The 20010-nt window shown below is 41.9% G+C and overlaps 1 protein-coding gene across 4 annotated transcripts in view; it reads right to left on the reverse strand.

Moving 5' to 3' along the window:
* The window catches only part of CRYL1 (crystallin lambda 1), a 61666-nt gene extending 41656 nt beyond the window's left edge, over window positions 1-20010 (reverse strand). Inside the window, exons 1-3 of one of the 4 annotated variants that reach the window (XM_037375847.1) lie at window positions 19844-20010; window positions 16898-17005; window positions 4091-4217 (exon numbers count right to left, since the gene is read on the reverse strand). In XM_037375847.1, the coding sequence (XP_037231744.1) occupies window positions 4091-4217; window positions 16898-17005; window positions 19844-19875 (267 nt within the window). In that variant the 5' untranslated portion in view covers window positions 19876-20010. The other 3 variants (XM_037375844.1, XM_037375845.1, XM_037375846.1) reach the window with 3 other exon arrangements.

Here is a 20010-nt window from a genome sequence, read left to right on the forward strand (position 1 = left end):
CCCATGCCAGGGATATTATAGTACAAATGTATCCATTAATTTGTCTCCATGGGGTTTTCAGCTAATGGAAAAGTTATTTCAGAATTAAAGCTTTCAGTGATGCAAGAAGCTTGCAGTACACATCCAACTAAACGCTATAGATTATGCTTACTCTTAAGTGGCATACAAAAGCTCTGAGATGGGAAACTGGGTGAATACTCTGTTTTAGAGCAAAAAACCAGACTGATTTCCTTCTGAATCAATACAGGTTACTTCATAAAAATGTTCAGGAGAGGAAATATATAAAATAATACGCATCAAGGCATACCTTGTTTTTAAAGATTCATGACATTACTGCTATGAATTTTCTTCTTACTCAGTCCTAATTATTTCTTGCATCTTTTTCACTTTTATATCTTCATTAATGTCATTTAAGAATTTTCACTTTTTACTATTTCATTCCATTTGTTTTAAGTTATGTTCTATGAAAACAACATAGAAGGCAAATGTCTGCAGAACTCATTTAAGGAGTGCAAACATCAAGGAAATTTTTAAAGCTTTAAGTGGACTTACTCCACAAAGGCCAAATTTGAGAAGTTGTCAAGATTTAACCAACTGAAATTTCTGGTAAAGAAATGCAGTTCTCATGGAAGTTTTCTAACGAGTTAATCAGTAGGTTATATCATTAAGCAAGAAAATAGAATCCTCTGTATTCAACTAACATCAATGCAACCAATGTTTTATTTTCTAAGTAACTAGAAGTCATAACTTAGGAGTGCAAGTGTTCTAATTAGTTCATTTTGTCCTTGAAGGTTCAAAGCTGCACTAGGCAATGTTTCTGAAGTTTAATATGGTTCAGCTAGAAAGCAGTCCGTTCATTGCTGAAATAAGGCTATGAGCCTAGAACTAAGACTCTTTCATATCCATTCCACCACTCTTCCAAGAGCAAATTAAGGACGAGTTTGATTTGCCCACTTACACTGTGTATTTGTTAGCACTTTGTATCAAACCAAAATTCGATGCTATGGTTTGAAAATGATGAGCTGATAAAAATACCACCAACAGTGTTTTACAAGTATGATTTGTTGCCCATGGGCATACTGCAGCTACTTAGTTTATTTTTATTTATTTATACACTAAACTACTACATGTTAAGAGACATCAGAAGGGCTAAGGGAACATAAAATAGTACCAGAAGGTTTGAGTTACCCCAGGTAGATTGTTGCTCTTCAGAGACTATCAACACAACACTGCTGTCTTCAACTACCTGAAGGAAACACACAGTCTTCTCAGAGGTCCATGCTGGTAGGATGAGAGGCAAGAGACTAAAGTTGCAAGAAGGGAAATTCCAATTAGATATTGGGAAAGAAGATGCACAATGAGGATAATCAAACATTGTAACAAGCTAACCAAAGAGACCAGAAGTGCTTATCCTTAGAGATATTCAAAACTCAACCGCACAGATCCTGAGCAAGCTGATGTAAGTTGCTTCTACAGTGGATTGGACCAGATGACTCCCACAGGTTCCTTCCAACTCAAAATTACAGATTCTGCAACATATGCCCAACGCCTATTTCTGATGGGGTGGGGGATGCACACAAGGAGGATGCAGCCCTTGATTTAATTTGAAGTAGCATGCAGGACCTTGCTGAAAAGCCTCTCTAACAGAAACAATAGCATACTGAAATCCAGCATCTCTCTCTGAGCAACAAAAGCCAAGAACTTCACCACAGCTGTGCTCAGCTTCAAGAGAATATAGTAAAATAAAAGTGAGGATGCTAGGGAGATGCAAAGTTGGCAGCAAGAAAGATCAGATCCTTACAGATAATAACATACAGAGAAAGTAAAAACACTACATGGACATACCAGGTAGTAAGAAATGCTTGAAAAAGCAAAATAAACCAGGCAGAATGAAGAGTCTAGTAGAAACAAGAAAGAAACCTTCACAAAGTTCATGCTTTACCCAAATGAACACAGCCATGTAAGATTGTTAATTTGGCAAAAAAACCCACAAAGCAACAAAGACAACACCACCACTCCCCTCGCAATTTACAGGAGGAATAATAATAAAAAAAATTAATTTTCCCCTTCCTTTCTTCAAAAACGTATGAAGAAGAATGCATAGGACCAAGAGATGATCACAGTACAGAAGGATCATCTGGAAAACACACACATCAGTGATTTCTTTGCAACTGTTCCATTTTTCCTTCTAATCCTTGCAAAAAACCAAAGCCTTAGGTCTGCGGGACTCCCAGGGTGTGTCTCACATTGGAAGCAGCTGAAGAAGTCATAGAACAGACAAAAGGGGAACCAGAACCAAGGTACTGGGACATGTTTTGATATGGCTGAATTATCCAACACAGTAACAATGACTTAGAACCACTGACTTGAAACAAAACTGAATGCACACTATTTTGGTACCAAAGAGCAGAAGAGTGGCAACCATAATGCAACTTCTAAGGGAACTTCAGGAAAGATCTCAACAATGAGTCTGTAAGCCTTATGTCTCTGTTAAGCAAGTTAAGAGAGAAGTGTAGCACCAAATGAGTATTACATAAATGGCAAAGAATCAAAGAAACTTTTCAGAGGGAAGTCCTGACACACAGGCCTAGTAGAAGTCTCTAAAGGAAGTAGCAAGCACAGGCATGGAAGTCATGTAGTGGTGCAGCTCCTGTGAATACCCAGAAGTCTTGCAACAAAAAGTAATAAAAGTTTTCAAGGAAGTTAACTGGTCACATGTGAGACAAAAAGGTCTTTTCATGGACAATAACTGGTAAAGAGATAGTAAGCAGAAGGTAGGAAGAACAGTCAGTTCTTACGGAACATGCTGACTAGTGCTGTTTCACAGGTATCTGTGCCCACTGTTATATCCATTTATAAACAATGTGAAAGTTAGCTCATAAAATTAAGTCAGTCATCATCACTACAACCACAGATATTTGAAAAAGGACTTCACAGGACTGACTGACTAGACAATAGATTTGCAGATTAAACTCAACAGAGGTAGGTGATATAGGTGAAAAAATTAATACAAACTGACAAGCTCTGAGCTCATTACTGATGAAGGAGTAAGATATTAAGGGAACAGTATATAGTTTCATGATCTGGAGAAAAGGAATTGAACACAAAATAGTATACCACTGCAAAAATCTATAATGCATTCACACCTTGACTCCTGTGTGAGGCTTTGCTCTGCCTCCTGTTCTCTCCCCCTCCACTTCACCAACTTGGGAGGAAGAAAAGGTCTAGAAATCTGTCCTCTTTTAGTTTAATTTGTTATTAGGGATGTGTTACAGCTAAGCAGACTGGGATTTACAGCCTGAAACAGTATAAATTGTAAACATGCACACATACATGGAGAGACAGTAAGTGGTACAACACTAGAATAATACTGGGGGATCACATAGACTAGAAGATACCAAGTCTAATGCAAACTCACTCATATTTTGCCCCAGAAACGGTCCCTGATTCACCTGTTCCCTGAACTATGGCCATACCAGTAAGCATGCTACGAGTTAAGCAGCCACAGACTATCCTTGGGCCAGTAACTCAGCTTCTTCCCCACACCAATTCTACTTAGCAGCACAGATTCCAGCCCTACACATCAACCCTGTTTTTAATACTCTTAACACTCTCTGAGGTAGCTGCTTTTAGCTACAGCGCTTCCTCACAGTCAGAACAGAAGTCACCTCTGGGTACAGCCATACTCCCTGCCCTTCCTACATACCTGGAGAGGAAGAAACATTTTATTCCCCAGCACTAAAATATGTGACATTCCCTAAGAGATAATCTTTCCCCAAGAATCTTCTGCCTACCTTTCCCTCACATCTGTCTTTAACAGGTACAGTCTTTGTTATACACGTAGTTCAGCAAATTCTCTCTCAGCTTAACTGCCAGCCTTTTCCAACATAAGCCAGAAGAAATTTCCAAGGATTCTTAAGTAGGAAACCTTGCAAAGAGGCATGATCTCCCATGTCAGGATACTAGGCTAGACAGAACTTTAACAAGCACAACTATCCTTATGGGGTCAGGATGTTGAACTCCACTGCCCACCTCAGCTCTGAATCATCCTTCTAAAGTGTTTGCTAGGAGTTGTCAAATCTTTGCTTACCTGAATGAAAGTAGCACCCTCTACTGCTGCCTTCAGGTCTGTACAGACACTAATGAGAGCCAACTGCTGCTCCACACTCAAAGTTCCTTTCAGGAATCCCGACTTCTCCATCTCTTTCATTTGTTTGCTGACAGAAACAATATAAATGCATTTAAATACTTTACATTTGTTAAGCCACCATTAATTTTTTTTAAAAGCACAGTACTAACAACACTACTTAACAAACAAAACTAATAGTTAAGAAGCTACTTGCCATCCAGAACATATATTTATACTAAAAAATACAAAGGTTCATTTCAGTCATTTCTCTTCACTCCCTCATAAGATTTTCTTCTTTCTCTTCAAGCATGGACAGCTTTAAGATCTACTCCTAGATGCATGCTTGTCACTACCTCAAACTTGTTTTCACTGATGCAGGATCAGCATGAGTTTTCTCACTCATTTAATGGGAAGGGGGTCCCTTCAGTATACTTCATCTAGTTTTACAAACAGCCCTTTTCATACGAAGCCTTGCTGTAAGAACACTGTTTAACTGTACAGGGGTTTGAAAGGGCCAGTTGAATCTGGTCAATCAACAAATGGTTACAGGACTGGTGCCACAGCCAGGGGTTCAGCTACTTGGACCATAGAACTTCTTTTGAGAAAGCTGGTCTACTGGGGGGTTGATGGGGTCCATCAGACAGAAGTGATGCAATGGCTCCTATGACTGGGGCAGTGGAATGGAAGGATACAGGTTCTTTCAGAATGACAGGCAGGGGAGACCAGGAGGGGGTGTCACCCTTGATGTCAATGACCAGCTGGAGTGAAGGGAGCTCTGGCTGGGGATGGATGAGGAGCCAAACAAGAGCTCATGGGTAAGGATTAAAGGAAGGGCAGGGACAGGTGACATTATAGTGGGGGCCTGCTACAGGCCATCCAACAAGGAATACCAAGCAGATGAAGCCCTTTATAGACCAATAGGAGCAGCCTCACTTTCACAAGCCCTGATCCTTGTGGGGGGCTTCAACCACCCCAGTATCTGTGGGAGGGACCACACATCACAGCATAAGCAGTCCACGAGGTTCCTGGAGTGCGTGGATAATGACTTCTTTCTCCAAGCGATAGAGGAGCCAACAAGGAGAGATGCTATGCTGGACCTTGTTCTCACCAACAAGGAGGGCCTGGTGGGGAACGTGAAGTTCAAGGGCAGCCTTAGTACAGTGACCACAAAACGGTGCAGTTCAAGATCCTTAGGGCAGTGAGGAGGATGCACAGCAAGCTCACTACCCTGGGCTTCAGGAGAGCACACTTCGGCCTCTTCAGGGATCTGCTTGGTGAAGTACCACGGGATAAAGCCCTGGAGGGAAGAGGGGCCCAAGAAAGCTGACTGATATTCAAGAATCACCTCCTTCAAGCTCAGGAGCGAGGCATCCCCACAAAGAGCAAGTCAGGCAAAAACACCAGGAGGCCTGCATGGATGAACTCAAACACAAAAAGGAACAGGTAGCCTGGGAGGAATACAGAGAAATTGTCTGAGCAGCCAGGGATCAGGTAAGGAAAGCTAAAGCCCTGATAGAATTAAATCTGGCCAGGAACATCAATGGCAAGAAGAAAAGCTTCTGTAGGTATGTTGGTGGTAAAAGGTAGACTAGGGAAAATGCAGCTCCTCTCCAGAAGGAAATGGGAGACCTGGTTATGGAGAAGGCTGAGGTACGCAATGACTTTTTTTGCCTCAGTCTTACAAGCAAGTACTCTAGCCACACTGCCCAAGTCACAGAAGGCAAAGGTAGGGACTGGGAGAATGAAGAACCACTTGCTATAGAAAATAAAGTTCAAAAACATCTAAGGAACCTGGAGGTGCACATGTCCATGGGACATGATGGGATGCATCCATGGATCCTGAGGGAACCAGCAGATGAAGTGGCTAAGCCACTATCCGTCATATTTGATAAGTCATGGCAGCTCAGTGAAGTTCCCACTGTCTGGAAAAGGGGAAACATAACCCCAATTTTTAAAAAACAGAAAAAAAGGAAGACACTGGAAACTACAGACCACTCAGTCTCATCTCTGTGCCCAGATCCTCCTGGAAACTATGCAAAAGCACATGGAAAATAAGGGTGTGATTGCTGACAGCCAACATGGCTTCACTGACAGCAAACTGTGCCTGACAAATTTGGTGGCTTTCTACAAGAGGGTTATAGCATTGATGGATAAGGGAAGAGTAACTGACATCATCTACCTGGACTTGAGCAAAGCATTTGACACTGCCCCACATGACAACCTTGTCTCTAATCTAGAAAGACATGGATTTGACACATGGACCACTTGGTGGATAAGGAATTGGCTGAATGGTCACACTCAAAGAGTTACAGTTAATGGCTCAATGTCCAAGTGGAGACCAGTGGCAAGTGGCCTTCCTCAGGGGTTGGTACTGGGACTGTTTAATGTCTTTGTTGGCAACATGGCCAGTGGAATTGAGTGCACACTCAGCAGATGACACCAATCTGTGTGGTATAGTTCACATGCTGGAGGGAAGGGATGCCATCCAGAAGGACCTTGACAGGCTTGAGAGGTGGGCCTGTGCAAACCTCATGGAGTTCAACAAGGCCAAGTAGTAGGCCCTGCACATGGGTCAAGGCAATCCCAAGCACAAATACAGGCTGGGCAGAGAATGGATTGAGAGCAGTCCTGAGGAGAAAGACTTGGGGGTGTTGGTGGGTGAGAAACTCAACATGGCCCAGCAACATGTGCTTGCACAGAAAGCCAACCATATCCTGGGCTGCATCAACAGAAGCATGACCAGCAGGTCGAGGGAGGTTATTTTCCCCCCTCTACTCTGCTCTTGTGAGACCCCACCTGGAGTACCATATTCAGCTCTGGAGTCCTCAGCACAGGAAGGACATGGACCTGTTGGAACAAGTCCAGAGGAAGGCCACAAAGATGATCAGAGGGCTGGAGCAGCTCTCCTGTGAAGACAAGCTGAGAGCTGGGGTTGCTCAGCCTGGAGAGGAGAAGGCTTTGGGGAGACCTTAGAGCAGCCTTCGAGTACCTAAAGGGGGCCTACAAGAAAGGTGGAGTGGGACTTTCTACAAGGGCATGTAGTGATAGGGCAAAGGGGAACAGCTTTAAACTGAAAGAAGGTACATTTAGATTAGACATTCTGAAGAAATTCTTTAGTGAGGGTGGCGAGGCACTGTTTCAGGTGCAGCTGTCTGATTTTTTTTAGGTATTCAAGAACCAATCTTGTTTTATAATAGAAGTACCTACTTTTCCCCCCCAAGAGAATACAGCTTAGATGAGACATTTAGACCACAGTATTCTGCAGCCAAAGATGAAAGTTTGCAGGGACTTAAAGACAATCCAGTTCCCACTGAAATATACAGAAGCAAGCCATATCTCAGCAGAGGTTCACCAAGCCCTCAAATCTTAAGCTTGAACTGGCTCACTAGATCTATCATTAACTTCCAAAGAATCAGAAATTTACTTCAGCATCCATATAGTTGTGTTGTGTCCAAGAATACAGCGAATATAAGCTCTGATAGTTTTATCCTGGCTTTATTAGTAAGTCATAAACATCTGTAGCTCTGTAAGTTACTCTGATGTCCTTTCTTCCACTCCGAGTAGTAGAAAAAAAAAGAACATTTGTTTCCCAGCAAACAAAACAGCTTCCTAACATACATCTCTCACACCCACCCAGAGCAGCAATACCTCATCCTGGGAGCAATCCCACTAAATATCAAGGTAAAGAGCACCCAGTGGCCACTTAGCAGTAGCCAAAAATGCTTACAGCAGTTCTGCTCCTGATTTCGCACAACAGTCAAAACAAACAAATACCTTCAGATCACCATAGACTTTGTATATTAAATCAAAGGTTTTCCAATAACTTGGGAGCAAGTAAGATGTCAACAGAGGCTCTGTTTGAAGCTAGTAAAGGTGACAGTGTACCTTCCAGACCAATATGTACCCATATTCTGGACTTGGGAAGAACAAAATCAACAACAAATATCCACATGCATGTGCACACACAGTGCTAACTCCTACAAGCATTAACTTTCTCCTCTTAATAAGCTGCTTCAGCAACTAACTCCAGATAATAATTTATGTACTGCAAGTTCTAACACTTCCTCTTTATTTTTGTTTCTCCAGAGATGATCATGGACAATGACTTTTTAACTCTCTTAAACAGAGCACACCTGGGTAAACAACGAGGCATTGCATTCCATTTACATTGGACAAGAGCTTTGAAAAGGTTCAACTAATTCTTGACTGGAAAACTACGCCAAGAGTCATATACACTTTTTAGACATTGCTCAGGTCTGTCCTGTTTGCTTCCTTGGAGTCCCTTACATTTGGTACTAAAATCAGTATTTCTCGCAATTTATGCAGTCCAAAACAGATGGGCAGTTCCATTAATAGCCTTCTACCTCTTTTCTCAAATATGCATTTAGGCTCAAAAACCTAGACCTTTCCTACCCAAACCTAGTCAAATTCCTTTTAGTAAGTTTCTTTTAAGAGTACTTCAAGGAGGAAAAATAATAATTTGTGCTCAGACACACCCCCATCCCCCCAGAAACAGTCACAGAAGTCAGCAGGAAACTCATCAAGTGTCTGGAGAAGTTCTCATTTGGTTTCTTAATGACACAGCAAATGGATGGCCGGAAAGCACAGGCTTCTACCTCTTGAGCAACCTGCATGGCAAGGGATAGAAGACAGGAAGCTTCAGCTCCATTTTCCAAGTTGCCAGGGTACACCACAGCTTGCTAGGCAGAAGTTCCATCCAAGACTTAGGGTGTCTAGCACACTAAAGGTGCCAGTGCTTCATCTGTAAAGAAACAGGTACACCCAAGCTAGAGTATCCAAACTTCTGGCTCCTTCACTCCTTGTGAGGCAAGATAAGGAACCAATAATTCAAAAGGTCTTAACTATACATTCATCAGAAGTTCATTTCCCAGGTATTCCTGCCCAAATCCACCATACTTTTGCTCATAGGCTGTATATTGCTTTTAAAAAACCAAAATTTAAGTTTGAAGAGACCGCAACTTACTTACTTTCTTCTTTGAAGAAGACAGTAAAGTTCTTGTTCATTTTCTGTGCAAATACTACATTTGTCTCATTCTCCCTGGTCCTCTGAAACACCAGTCTGACAGGTAACTCAGGGATTCAAAAAGGCTAGACTCACAGACTAAGAGATCTAGCTTCTGGTTTTCTTCCACAAGCTCTTACAGAAGTTTGTAGCAGCTATCTCCTGTTCTATACCTTACCTGCTCTGCCAGTGACGACCCTCCCATCATTTCTGCTACTATGTCATAAGCCATTACACACTACACTGTGCAGTGAACACCATCTCTTAATCAACCTGCAAAATCACCATCTTCAACCTTTGGAACTTAAGGCTGAACTGATCTTTTTCCTCCTAAACAAAAATCTTCCTGTTAACACCACCAATCTTCATGTTAGCCATTTATTTAAAATTAGTACGATTATTTAAAGCATGGAATAGGAAATACCTGCATTACTTCAATTTTGGCCTTCCTCTCCAGGAAATTTTCTCCTATGGCATCCTTCAATATATTTATAGACATTTTGGTTACTTTGTTCCACAAATTAATTTTAAGTCTTCCAAATGCTGAACTTTCTTCATATTCCCCTAGGGTATCAGATTACCGCAAAAGGGTGGGGAGAGAAAAGGAGCATCCCCTGATAGGTATAGATTGAGGCACAAACCAGACCAGTTTGTAGATACAGCAGTGCGCCACTGACCTGTGCTGGATGATGAAGGCAGCCTAGACTTCAGGGTGATCATCCCTGAGGACAACCACAGCCTGAGGTCATTGCAGTCGTGTCCACAGCACACACCACAGGACTTCGCTCTGTAGTTTTATTGTACACGTAGCTTGAAGAATCAAGAAGTCACGTCCATGAGAAAAATACTACTTCCTTTTAGACCTCACACTTTGTCTACCTCCAGAGTTTTACTGTTGTACCTGACTGCCCATATCAACACTACTCCGGGAACTGAGACAGTATTTGCTTCAAGATAAGGCACCCAATCTATAGTACATACCTGATCACATAAACTGCCTGGAATGCTCTTGGTTACAACTCCTACTCTAAAATCCTTTACAGAAGGACCTTGCAAGTGATGCTATCACTTAACACATTTTTTTCACCTCAGTGCCTTACCTTTATCTACAGCTACTAATGGGCAGCCACAGTATTCAGCACAGGTTGTTGCAAGATGAAAGACCACTTAATCACAAACTTACTGCCCACAGCACCAAGGAGAATGCAGGGAAGAGGACACAAATATTACTCTTCACAATTTCAGCTAACTATCATTGCCTAAAGACTAGGACCATTAACCAGTCATCTACCATCTAGTGCTGTCTAATAAATGAGAGGGTAGTTGGCACGTCAAAAAAAACCCAAACAAAAACCACAGAACAAACAAAACATCACCGGTGGCATATATCTAGCCTGAGACACAACAGATCAAGTAGGCAGCAAAGCATGCCTGACACTGGGACCAGCTCACTGTCCACACATGAAACAGCCAAATAGTAAGCTGCTAATACCAAGTTGCAATCTGTCAGCTGAATGAGTTAGTAACCACTTTCCCTCTTCCTGCTTTTCCCAGACTAAAGGTAAGCATACAACACACTACCATGGAAGAGTTATTACATATTAAGTCTCCTTGAAACAGCAGTACAAGCTGGAGCACAAAAGTTATGTATATTTCTGTCCAGACAAGAGAGATTCGGAGCTGTCAAATGCACTTCATCCATAGCAATGGTAGTATATTGAAGAGGGATAGTTGCACATCCGCCTTTGACACAGTTTTGAAGAGGCACAAAGCAAAGGACTACAGAGGAGCCAGGACATGGCGTAAGAGGACAGTGATGAAAAAAAAGCCAATCGAAGTTCTGAGATCTCCTAAAGTTACCCAACACAAACTGTTTTCCAGCCAGGGCACTCTCAGGACATCTATAGTGGCATTACATAAACTGAATGCTGCAACAAGAGGAAAGACTTAGTAACAGAAATAGGCAGTTACGGTCACAATGTTCTTCCCCCATGGTAAATGCAGAGTCGCCAACATTGCCGAGTCTGAGCAGGGTCTGCAACTCACCACAAGTCACTTCTTACCCTAAAGGATCAATTCCAATGCTGTCTCCAAATCTAGTGAGCTAAATAAGTTTAATTGTTAGGTTTGTCAAAATCCTTTTGGCATCAGAACTGGTAAGTTTACGACAGGAAACCTTCCTGCTAGGAAGAATTTTCTGTGGTTCCTAATGCAGTGGGTTTTTGCGTGTGTGTTTTAAGTTTAGGTTCAAGACAAAAAGGTTACCTAAAATAGAGACCGACCATTCACATCCCTGCTTCCAGCCACACAGACCCAGGTTTCAGGCTGGTTCTCCCACAGACACACGGGCTGAAAGGGGCCCTGAGAAGTCTCTTGCACCTGCAGCAGAAACATTGCTAATACCAGATTTGGTTAGCCTTGGTTTTGTGCAGCTAAGCCTTGCAAGCCCTCAGGGATGGAGATTTCACCAGCTTTTTGGACAACCTGTTACTTCTGCATACCAGTCAAGTGTCAGCACATGACTGTTCTCAACTACTTTGTAATTAGGAAGATCAGTCTTATTTAAATCATAGATCCTAGCTGCCCAGGGGACTGACTGCCACACAGGAATGAGGTGAAAAGACAACATTTCCCTTTGGAGTTGTTTTCAACTACAGGATGGTGAGGCACAACCTTTGGAAAGAATCTATCCTTTCCAAAGCCTATTAACACATTCTCTAGTTAGTTCTGCAAATGAAGCAATTTTCTCTAGCTAGCTGACTGCACTTTTCGGGGCACAGGGTTGGGGGGTGGGGTGGGGGAGTGGCACACAGGCAGAAATAAAATGGAAAAGTAGAATCAAGCCTATGATTTAGCACAAGCTCGATACGCCAGTGTCAGGCACTCAACAGCAAAATAAACTTTGAAAAGGATCATCTAGTTAGAAGTTGTCCCCTCAAAGGGGATACCGTCTCTGTTCTGTATTGTATCAATACTGTAATGCAGCTTGGCTTAGGTCTTCCTTGATAGTTTTATGTAAGAGGAAGCCAGCTCGGGAAAGCTCCTAACCACATGGCTGTGGAATGTGCCATAAGCTAGGAAAGGAGAGTGAAGCCTGCATCCTCACGCCACAAAACCAACCCAGGAAGCTGGTATCCTTTTTATACATACAAAGCATAAGAGGGCATCACACAGCAAGAATTCATGTGCATCCAAATGTCTTTTCTAAACAATAGTCTTGTCCTGAAATGAGAAAGATGATGAACCTGAGTTATGGGGGATGTCTTCCAAAGCTCTGGCTATAAAAAAACCTCATAGACACAGATACAGTCTACTTCCTTGCCCTTATGACCTGCCGTACCTCAGACAATTCAAGTTTCACAACCCCATTCACAACAGTACAGAATGCTTGAAGTACTTCACTTGGCCAGGGGTTCGGCAGGGTGATTCTCCTTCTTTCTGTCTCCTGCACCTTGTTCATTTCTCATAGCAACTGTGCTCCTACACCACAAAAAAGTTGAGGTTGCTTAGTGCAATACTACACTTTAAGTATTATTTTAGTCATAAATATTATTGGACTTGATATCTAGTAAAGACGACAGGAAGTAGAATATTGTGATCTCAAGACCACTTGGCTCCAGCACTTTAAAGGTCTAACATCCTTGACCCATGCAGAAGAGCAACCTATAGTCAGATAAAGCTGACATACAAGTAATTCTCACTGAACAGCCTTACTTTTGCGTTTAGGTTCAGTACCATGCAACCTTAGCACTATATATTGAGTTCCCAGAAGGCAGACTTCTGTACAAGTCCATTCTGGAAGCGCAGAACTCACTGAGAATTTCATTTTAATTAATTAATTTTAAATTAAGGGGATAGGGTCCCTATTATTCAATAATGAGAGGGTCACAGTTGCTTCCCTCCCAACTAAATATTTCCATGTTTTGATAATAAGTGAGATGTAATGTATCTATGTAATAAAAGTAGCAATAGTAATTTTATGTGCCCATATCCCTAGATACAACTACCACTTCACAAAGTCGACTTCAACCTGTCCCAGAAAATTTTTCTACTAAGGCTAAAAGAAGGAAGGATGAGAAGACAGAAAAGAGTTTCTAGTATAAATCTACTGTTTAGCGCAGTTGAATATAATAAAGTAGTTCTAAAAATAATCTTGTCTTTCTAAAAATAATCTTGTCTTTGTATTTTATCAAACTACATCCTGAGATCTTCCACAATTTTTTTCCTGAAGTTAGCTATAGCCTTTACACATACAACTGTTTGGGTTTTATACATTTAAAACAGTTACCTGCTTCTGTGTCCTGGAGGAGATAGTTTTGTATTCAAGTAAATACTGTATTTAACCAGCATCTACTTCTAGAAAGAAATCACAGAATGCATGCACAAATATCCAAGTTCTAGTGTCCTCTTCAGAGATTCAACTAAACTTCTTCCTTTTGCAGTAGTCTTTCATTTACATACAAAAACTGTTCTATATAAAACATACACCAGTTACATGGGGGGTGGGGAATAAAGATTGTTTAATTACAGTGGAAATGCTGTATCAGCAGCATAATTATGTTTAGAACAGTAACACAGTAACTATTTGAAAAAGTTCACATATTGCAAGAATCATAAATGTGTTTTTGCGGGGGGGGCATGCGCTAAAACATTTATGCATCCTATGTTTTAGGATTACTTTCAGGAACTGGGTACTACTTGTTTTTCTAATTCTCATTATTTTAAAGTTTAGCAATCTTGCATTCAAATCAGAATCACATTGACTCAGAACAAAGCATACTGGATACAGAAAGTTACATTTTCCAAGGTGGGTTACTACAGCATGCATTCAGTAAGTCAAGTGTGGCATAAAGCTGTTCATTAGTTTGTTTCTTCACTGGAAGAAATGGTTGTTCCATTAGAACAGACACTGGTTAATAATGCCACTGGTACACCCAGTTCTTCAATCCAATGTGCAGTCATTTTGTGTGTCAGGGCACTGACTACCACGTGTCTGAGAACAGGCAGACAGGTAGTAAATCCATGGCACCATGTTAGGCCCTAGTAAACACACTCTCCTTTTCTTTCTCTATCTGGTCTACTGATACTGTAGCAACCCAATACATACTTCCACCTGTTTCAGTAGATCCAAATTCCACGCTTCAATGTTTTTTACCCATAACAAAATGCTTTGGATAAATTTACAGAGTACACTTCAGATTTTCCATAAAGATACATGAGGCTCTCGTGATTATTGTAGCTCCATCCCAGATTCATTGCAGTCCTCTTGCAGGACTACCCACCCCTGCTACCCACCTACTGTTTTGTGAGAGTTGAATTAATGAAGCCTGAGATGTTTCGAATTTATATAAAGGGCTGTAAGTTACAAGTCAATGTACTAAACATCAATCACATTAAAAAATACTTAAGTATTATTTCTGCCAAAGTAGTATCATCTTCTTTTAGAAGGTAAATGTTGTTAACTACTCAAATCCCACTTATTTAGGAAAGGGAAACTACAAATAGTTCTCTGCACACTCCAGTTTCTCCTTAATATGTAAAGTACCTCCATACACTAAAAGTTCATAGATTGCAGCCTAAACTGGAACAAGTACTTTTCAATACTAAAACAAAATAACCCACAAAACCCCTAAGCCTAAAAACTTCCCTAAAAGTACCTGCTATTCAGAGGGGGAAAAAAAAGACAAATCCCAGCAAGTCCAGATAAGTACCCAGCAGTTGGCTTTGTCAGACAGCTCCAATAGGCATTCCCCTCCTGCTCTCTCCAGCAAGTCCTTGTTACCTACTCAGGCTCCAGCTCTTACACAAATATAGTACCAGTAACTCAAAGGATTACAACTCAACTGCAGGTTGTATGTTAAGAAATCAGCATGACAAAGCTCAAGTTTGACCATATTCTGGTAGATACAATCATTAAAATACTGGTTGAAGAAACCGCATACCTTGTATTTTCATAAAAACTATGTTGTCCTGAAACAAGGCTTTTTAACTAGGATGTTACAAGAGCCAAGATACACAAGTTAATTATAAGTTAAGAACACCTGCTTTGTTCTTGTTGATGTGAAAGGCAAAACCTGCTTTGAACTCCTGTGGGACAGCACCTGCAGGCACAGGACAGTACAGACGCATCCAAATAGCACTCTGCCCTACTTGACACAACATTTTATGCTTCAGTTTTCCAAGTTGAAAACTTTGGAAAGCTAAAGTCCTCATTTTGTTATTCAAAAACAAGAAGTTAGGGGTTGGTCCCATCTTCATTAATATAGACTGCAAAACTGTCCCCTCTGCAATAATCCAGAATCTCATCATGGCAATTCCGCAAAAACCAAAAGCGTCTGTCATCCAGGTGTAGCAACAGAGATCTTCAGTCTGACTAACACCCACCTGGAGGGAAAGGTTTGGGGAAGTGGGGGAAAAAAAAGAAAAAAAAAAAATTTCTCCCTCTTTCATTATCAAGCCTTTTTTAGCAAATCTCACTAGATACCACACACTGTTTAACTTCGGGACTGACCTACAAGGGGCTCCTGCAGTCACTCCTCCTTGCTGTACGCCTTGTTAAAGAAAGCAATCAGGGTGCAATGCACCCCAACCCTGTTCTAGGTGCAGCTTACTCCCCATAGGAGCCAACACGCAGCAGCTAACACATTTCACTCCAAGGTATCATGAAGGGAGGGCTGACACATTTAGGTCAATGCCAATCATGAAGCAACCTGAACTTTAGCATTAAATGCTGATACAGCAACATAATAAGGTTGTGCACAGAACCACTCTAAAAATGCACTCTCACAGGCATAGAAAAACAGTATTTCCAGGTCCAGCAAGAGGGTGAATTGGGCCAACCAGACACTGATCCTTCTATTGTAAGAACTAGGGGCCAAACAAAGCAACTGAGGAGCCAGGTTCAAAACAAACAAAAGGGAATAGCTCTTCACGAAGCTAGTAGTAAACCTGCAGAACACAAAGTCCTTTGGCAAGGACGCAAAAGCATTTACGCAGGTTCAAAGGAAGGTTAGAGAAATACTTGGAAGAAATCTAGAGTTACTGAATACATAAGCAGCTTCTAGGCACTGAAGGTTGGGGGCAGGGAGCAGACGGGTAGGACTTGAACTTGTAGCTCTGTCATGTACCAAAAGCATGGGGCTTTAGCCATAGTGTCACAAGGCAACAGAGAAAAGGGCTGGAGGATTGCTGGTCTGAACCAGTGTGATTGTTCTCATGTTCACACCCTCAAATCTGCTCTTTATAAAGATGCTTCCTAGCCTCTACTACAACTGATCAGTATTTGCATGTTTAGTGAAACTAGCAACCTATTCTTCTAGGACTCAAAAAATACTAAGAATTTAAAAATTCTAGTTATAAAATACTAATAAATGTACCAGGGTTCTTCAGCAACCCATTCTGAAAGAGTCTTTGTTGTCTTTCTATGCTAAAACTCTTATGTTCATGTATTTTAAACTCTGCCTACAGATAACCTAATCACGGTAAACAATGTTTCAAGAATTTGGATTTAAACTCAAGCTCTTAAATCATTGCTTAAGAATTAAAGTGCTCTTCAGAAAAGTCACTGAGCGATATGGGAAGCACAGTTCTTCTGATGTTAACAGGACCTGTACTTCAAAGTTAAAGCCTTCATCAAAGATTAAAATCTATGCTACCTCAAATGGTACAATATGACTGTTCATTCATGATTACAGAAATCCCACAGTTTCATTACAAACCCAGTCATTTCAAGTCAGGTGACCTACCGAATATTTTCCAGTGCACTTGTCAGCTGCTGATGTGAAACATCATAAAGTTTCACTTTGAAGCCTCCAGCAGCAAACACCATGGCCCAGCTGCAACCAATGAGTCCACTGAAAGGAAAAATACGAGCTAATTAATAAAAAAGCATTTATTTCAAGGAAGGAGGTCTGACAAGCATTGCAAGAAGAAAAGCAAAGCCTGGACTCTTCGATATTTGATTATGAGATTGTTTACATATTGATAAGAAACAAATCTCTCTAACAGAGAAATATCCTTTGCTAACTGTGTAACAGCTTCTCTGAGAGCTGGGAGAAAGAATGAGAAAGAAAAAAAACAAAAAACCACAGAGGGCAGAAAAATTCAAAATACTACAAAAAAAGTAGCAGGAACAACTACTTTGGGGTGCTGGACTCAAGTATAAACAGTTTTGTCAGCTAGTCTTAACCTGGAGCTGGTATATGAATTTATATTAAGGGTTTGGGGGGGGGGGGGGTGTTTTGTTTCTTGGGGTTTTTTTAATTAAAAACTCATTCATTCAGTTCATAGTCTAAAGACAGACAGCAGTCCTTTGGTGCAGTTCAGGATCCTGCTTCAGGGACGATCAGAAAACCTAAGACTAAGCTACTGAAGTCATGGGTCCTCAGCAATTCAGGAAGTACCATAAGCATGTGAAAAGGAAAAAAAAAAAAAAAGTCCCAGCAAATGTAGGTCTGATACTACTTTTCCACCTACCCACCTCTAGCACTACTTTTTATTTTTAGGCAAAGCATTTTACCATGCTGGAAGCATACAGGAACAGTCTTCCTACATCTTTTGGTGAAGTCACATTACTAAGAAATACATAGAGGAAACCTGTAGGAAGTGACAATTTTATCCCATCTCTCACAGCAATGCAGATTTTAATTAGATTTATAGCAGGCATCAGCCTCTTCAAATGGAAGCACTGAGGCACAGTGTCAGAAGCCTAAATAACCTAAGATTACAAAAAATAAATAAATTCCATTTAAGAGATAATAGCAGAACTCCATACCCATGACTGTTACTGTGGGAGTTTTGATAATTACATGTATTTCTTGGCATTTCCAAGATAATTGTATTTGCAGCATGAAACTTAAGCAACCTCTGGCAATCAGAAAATATAAGGCCACTGGGCATGAATAAAGGCTTAAAAGAGAAGTAAAAGTCAAAGATAAACCAATAGGGCAGATGAGAAAAGTAGGAAAACAGGAACATCTTCAGCCTTTGGTTTAAATATATATAAAAAAACCCAAAAACAAAAACAGGAAGTTTCAGGAAACAGCAGAAATCAGTGGAAATAATTGGGACAAAAAAACCCACTAAATGCAAAATTTCACCTTTTAAGTGGACAGTAAGCTCTCTCTCAAAACTTACCATTTAAAAGAAAAACCACGCACCACTGTAGTAAGCTCAGACCTCAGCAGTTCTCAGGCAAACTACAGAACCAATACACTTTGGGAAAAGGTAAGGTATGGGTCAAAGTTTGTTACCTACTATAGCCTCCTGGCTAACAAGTATTTCTAAAATAAGAGCATTTCTAAAATAAGAGCATTTGCATCACTTAAACAAGCACGTCTGAGCTACCAGTATCTTTATAAATTAGGATCATCTCTCCCAAACTGCACTTTTAAATGAAATTTCCTTAAATCAGTGTTTGAGCTCCCCCCCCCCCCCAAAAAAAGAGCTTCTTTTATTTTAATACAAGTTTTTAGGATTGTAGGGTTTGTTTTTCTTTTGAACTACAGAGTGCACAAAGTAAGTCAACAGTAGGTATCAGACCCGTGCTGTTAGTCCATCCTACGCAACAGCAACATAGAATCTGATGTTAGCATATTTGACCCCAACACAGTGCTTTTTGATGCTTTAAGTGCTGTCATTTTGGGCCCAACGATGAAGTATTACTGACCAGATCTGCTCACAGAACTTTTGCAGATGCTACCATAAACAGTTTTTCTGCCTTCAGTGCACCTGTGCCACAGCAGCCTCAGAGAGCGAGAGCCTGGCTCTCCTGACCCTTCACACACCTATGGGGAATGAAAGTTCTACCAGCACCACCACTAAGCGCCAGCTTCGTCACCATCACAAGATGGTGCCGAGACACATTCCAAGACCTCAAGCAGTCTTGCTAATAAAGTTTGTTGCAGCCCACACTTCCAGCACCAAGTTATAGTGGTACGTAGGGGGCTGTTACTCGCTGGCACATATTCTCCCCACAGAAGATTATTGTTCAAATAAAGAACTTCAGGAAGTTTAGGCCAAGAAAAGGATGAAACAACGCATTCCCACACAGGTCAGAAATGCCACTGTATCCTGTGATAAAAATGTATCACTGCAGGCATGCCCAAGAGAAACTTGGGACTTTCTTGACATAGCTGACAAACAGATTTTTAAAGCTGTGCTCAGATCTCTCCCGTCTTGCACTTACACAGAACGCTTGCAGTGGAAAAGGGCAGCAGTCTTTCAGACCTACAGGGTGACTGACTTCGAGCAGAGTGGATGCTGGTTTGTCGCTTGCTTCATTTTTTGGGATTTTGTTTGTTTGCTTAAAGTAGCACAGAGCTGTCAGAGGCTGATGCAAGGACACTCCTTCTAACGACCCAAACAGGTGCATCCCCCCGGCTCCTCAGCCCCCCGCAGTTGCCAGCCCTCCTTAGCGCTGCTCCCCTGCCCCTACCCCAACCCTGCTCTCCCTTGCACGGGCTACACAGGCCAGACCCCCGGGGAGCCCCTCGCTGCTATATGCGACGCCCGTAAGGGCAAGGCTGGCTGAGGGAGCGCCTCCCCCGCCGCGCTGAGTCGGCGAACGCGGCTCCCGCAGGCCAGGCCGCGCCCGAGCCCCTTCGCACGTCCCCGGGCACCCGTTCCCAGAGCTGGCCTGGCACCTCCTTCCCTGGGCGCCGCACCTACCCGCGGCAGAGGAGAGACTTTACCTGCCGATGATGGCAACCTGCGAGGATTCCATGCCTGCGGGGGCGAGAGAGGCGGGACAAGGAGCCGGCACGGTGCTGCTAGAGCCAGCGCTGCCTTAATACACCCCCGCCCCTCACCCTACGGCTCCCGCCATGTTACGGCCGCCCCCATTGGCTCCTGCTACGAG

This window comes from Falco rusticolus, chromosome 2 (genome assembly GCF_015220075.1).
Source record: "Falco rusticolus isolate bFalRus1 chromosome 2, bFalRus1.pri, whole genome shotgun sequence".
Taxonomy (NCBI): Eukaryota; Metazoa; Chordata; class Aves; order Falconiformes; family Falconidae; genus Falco; species Falco rusticolus.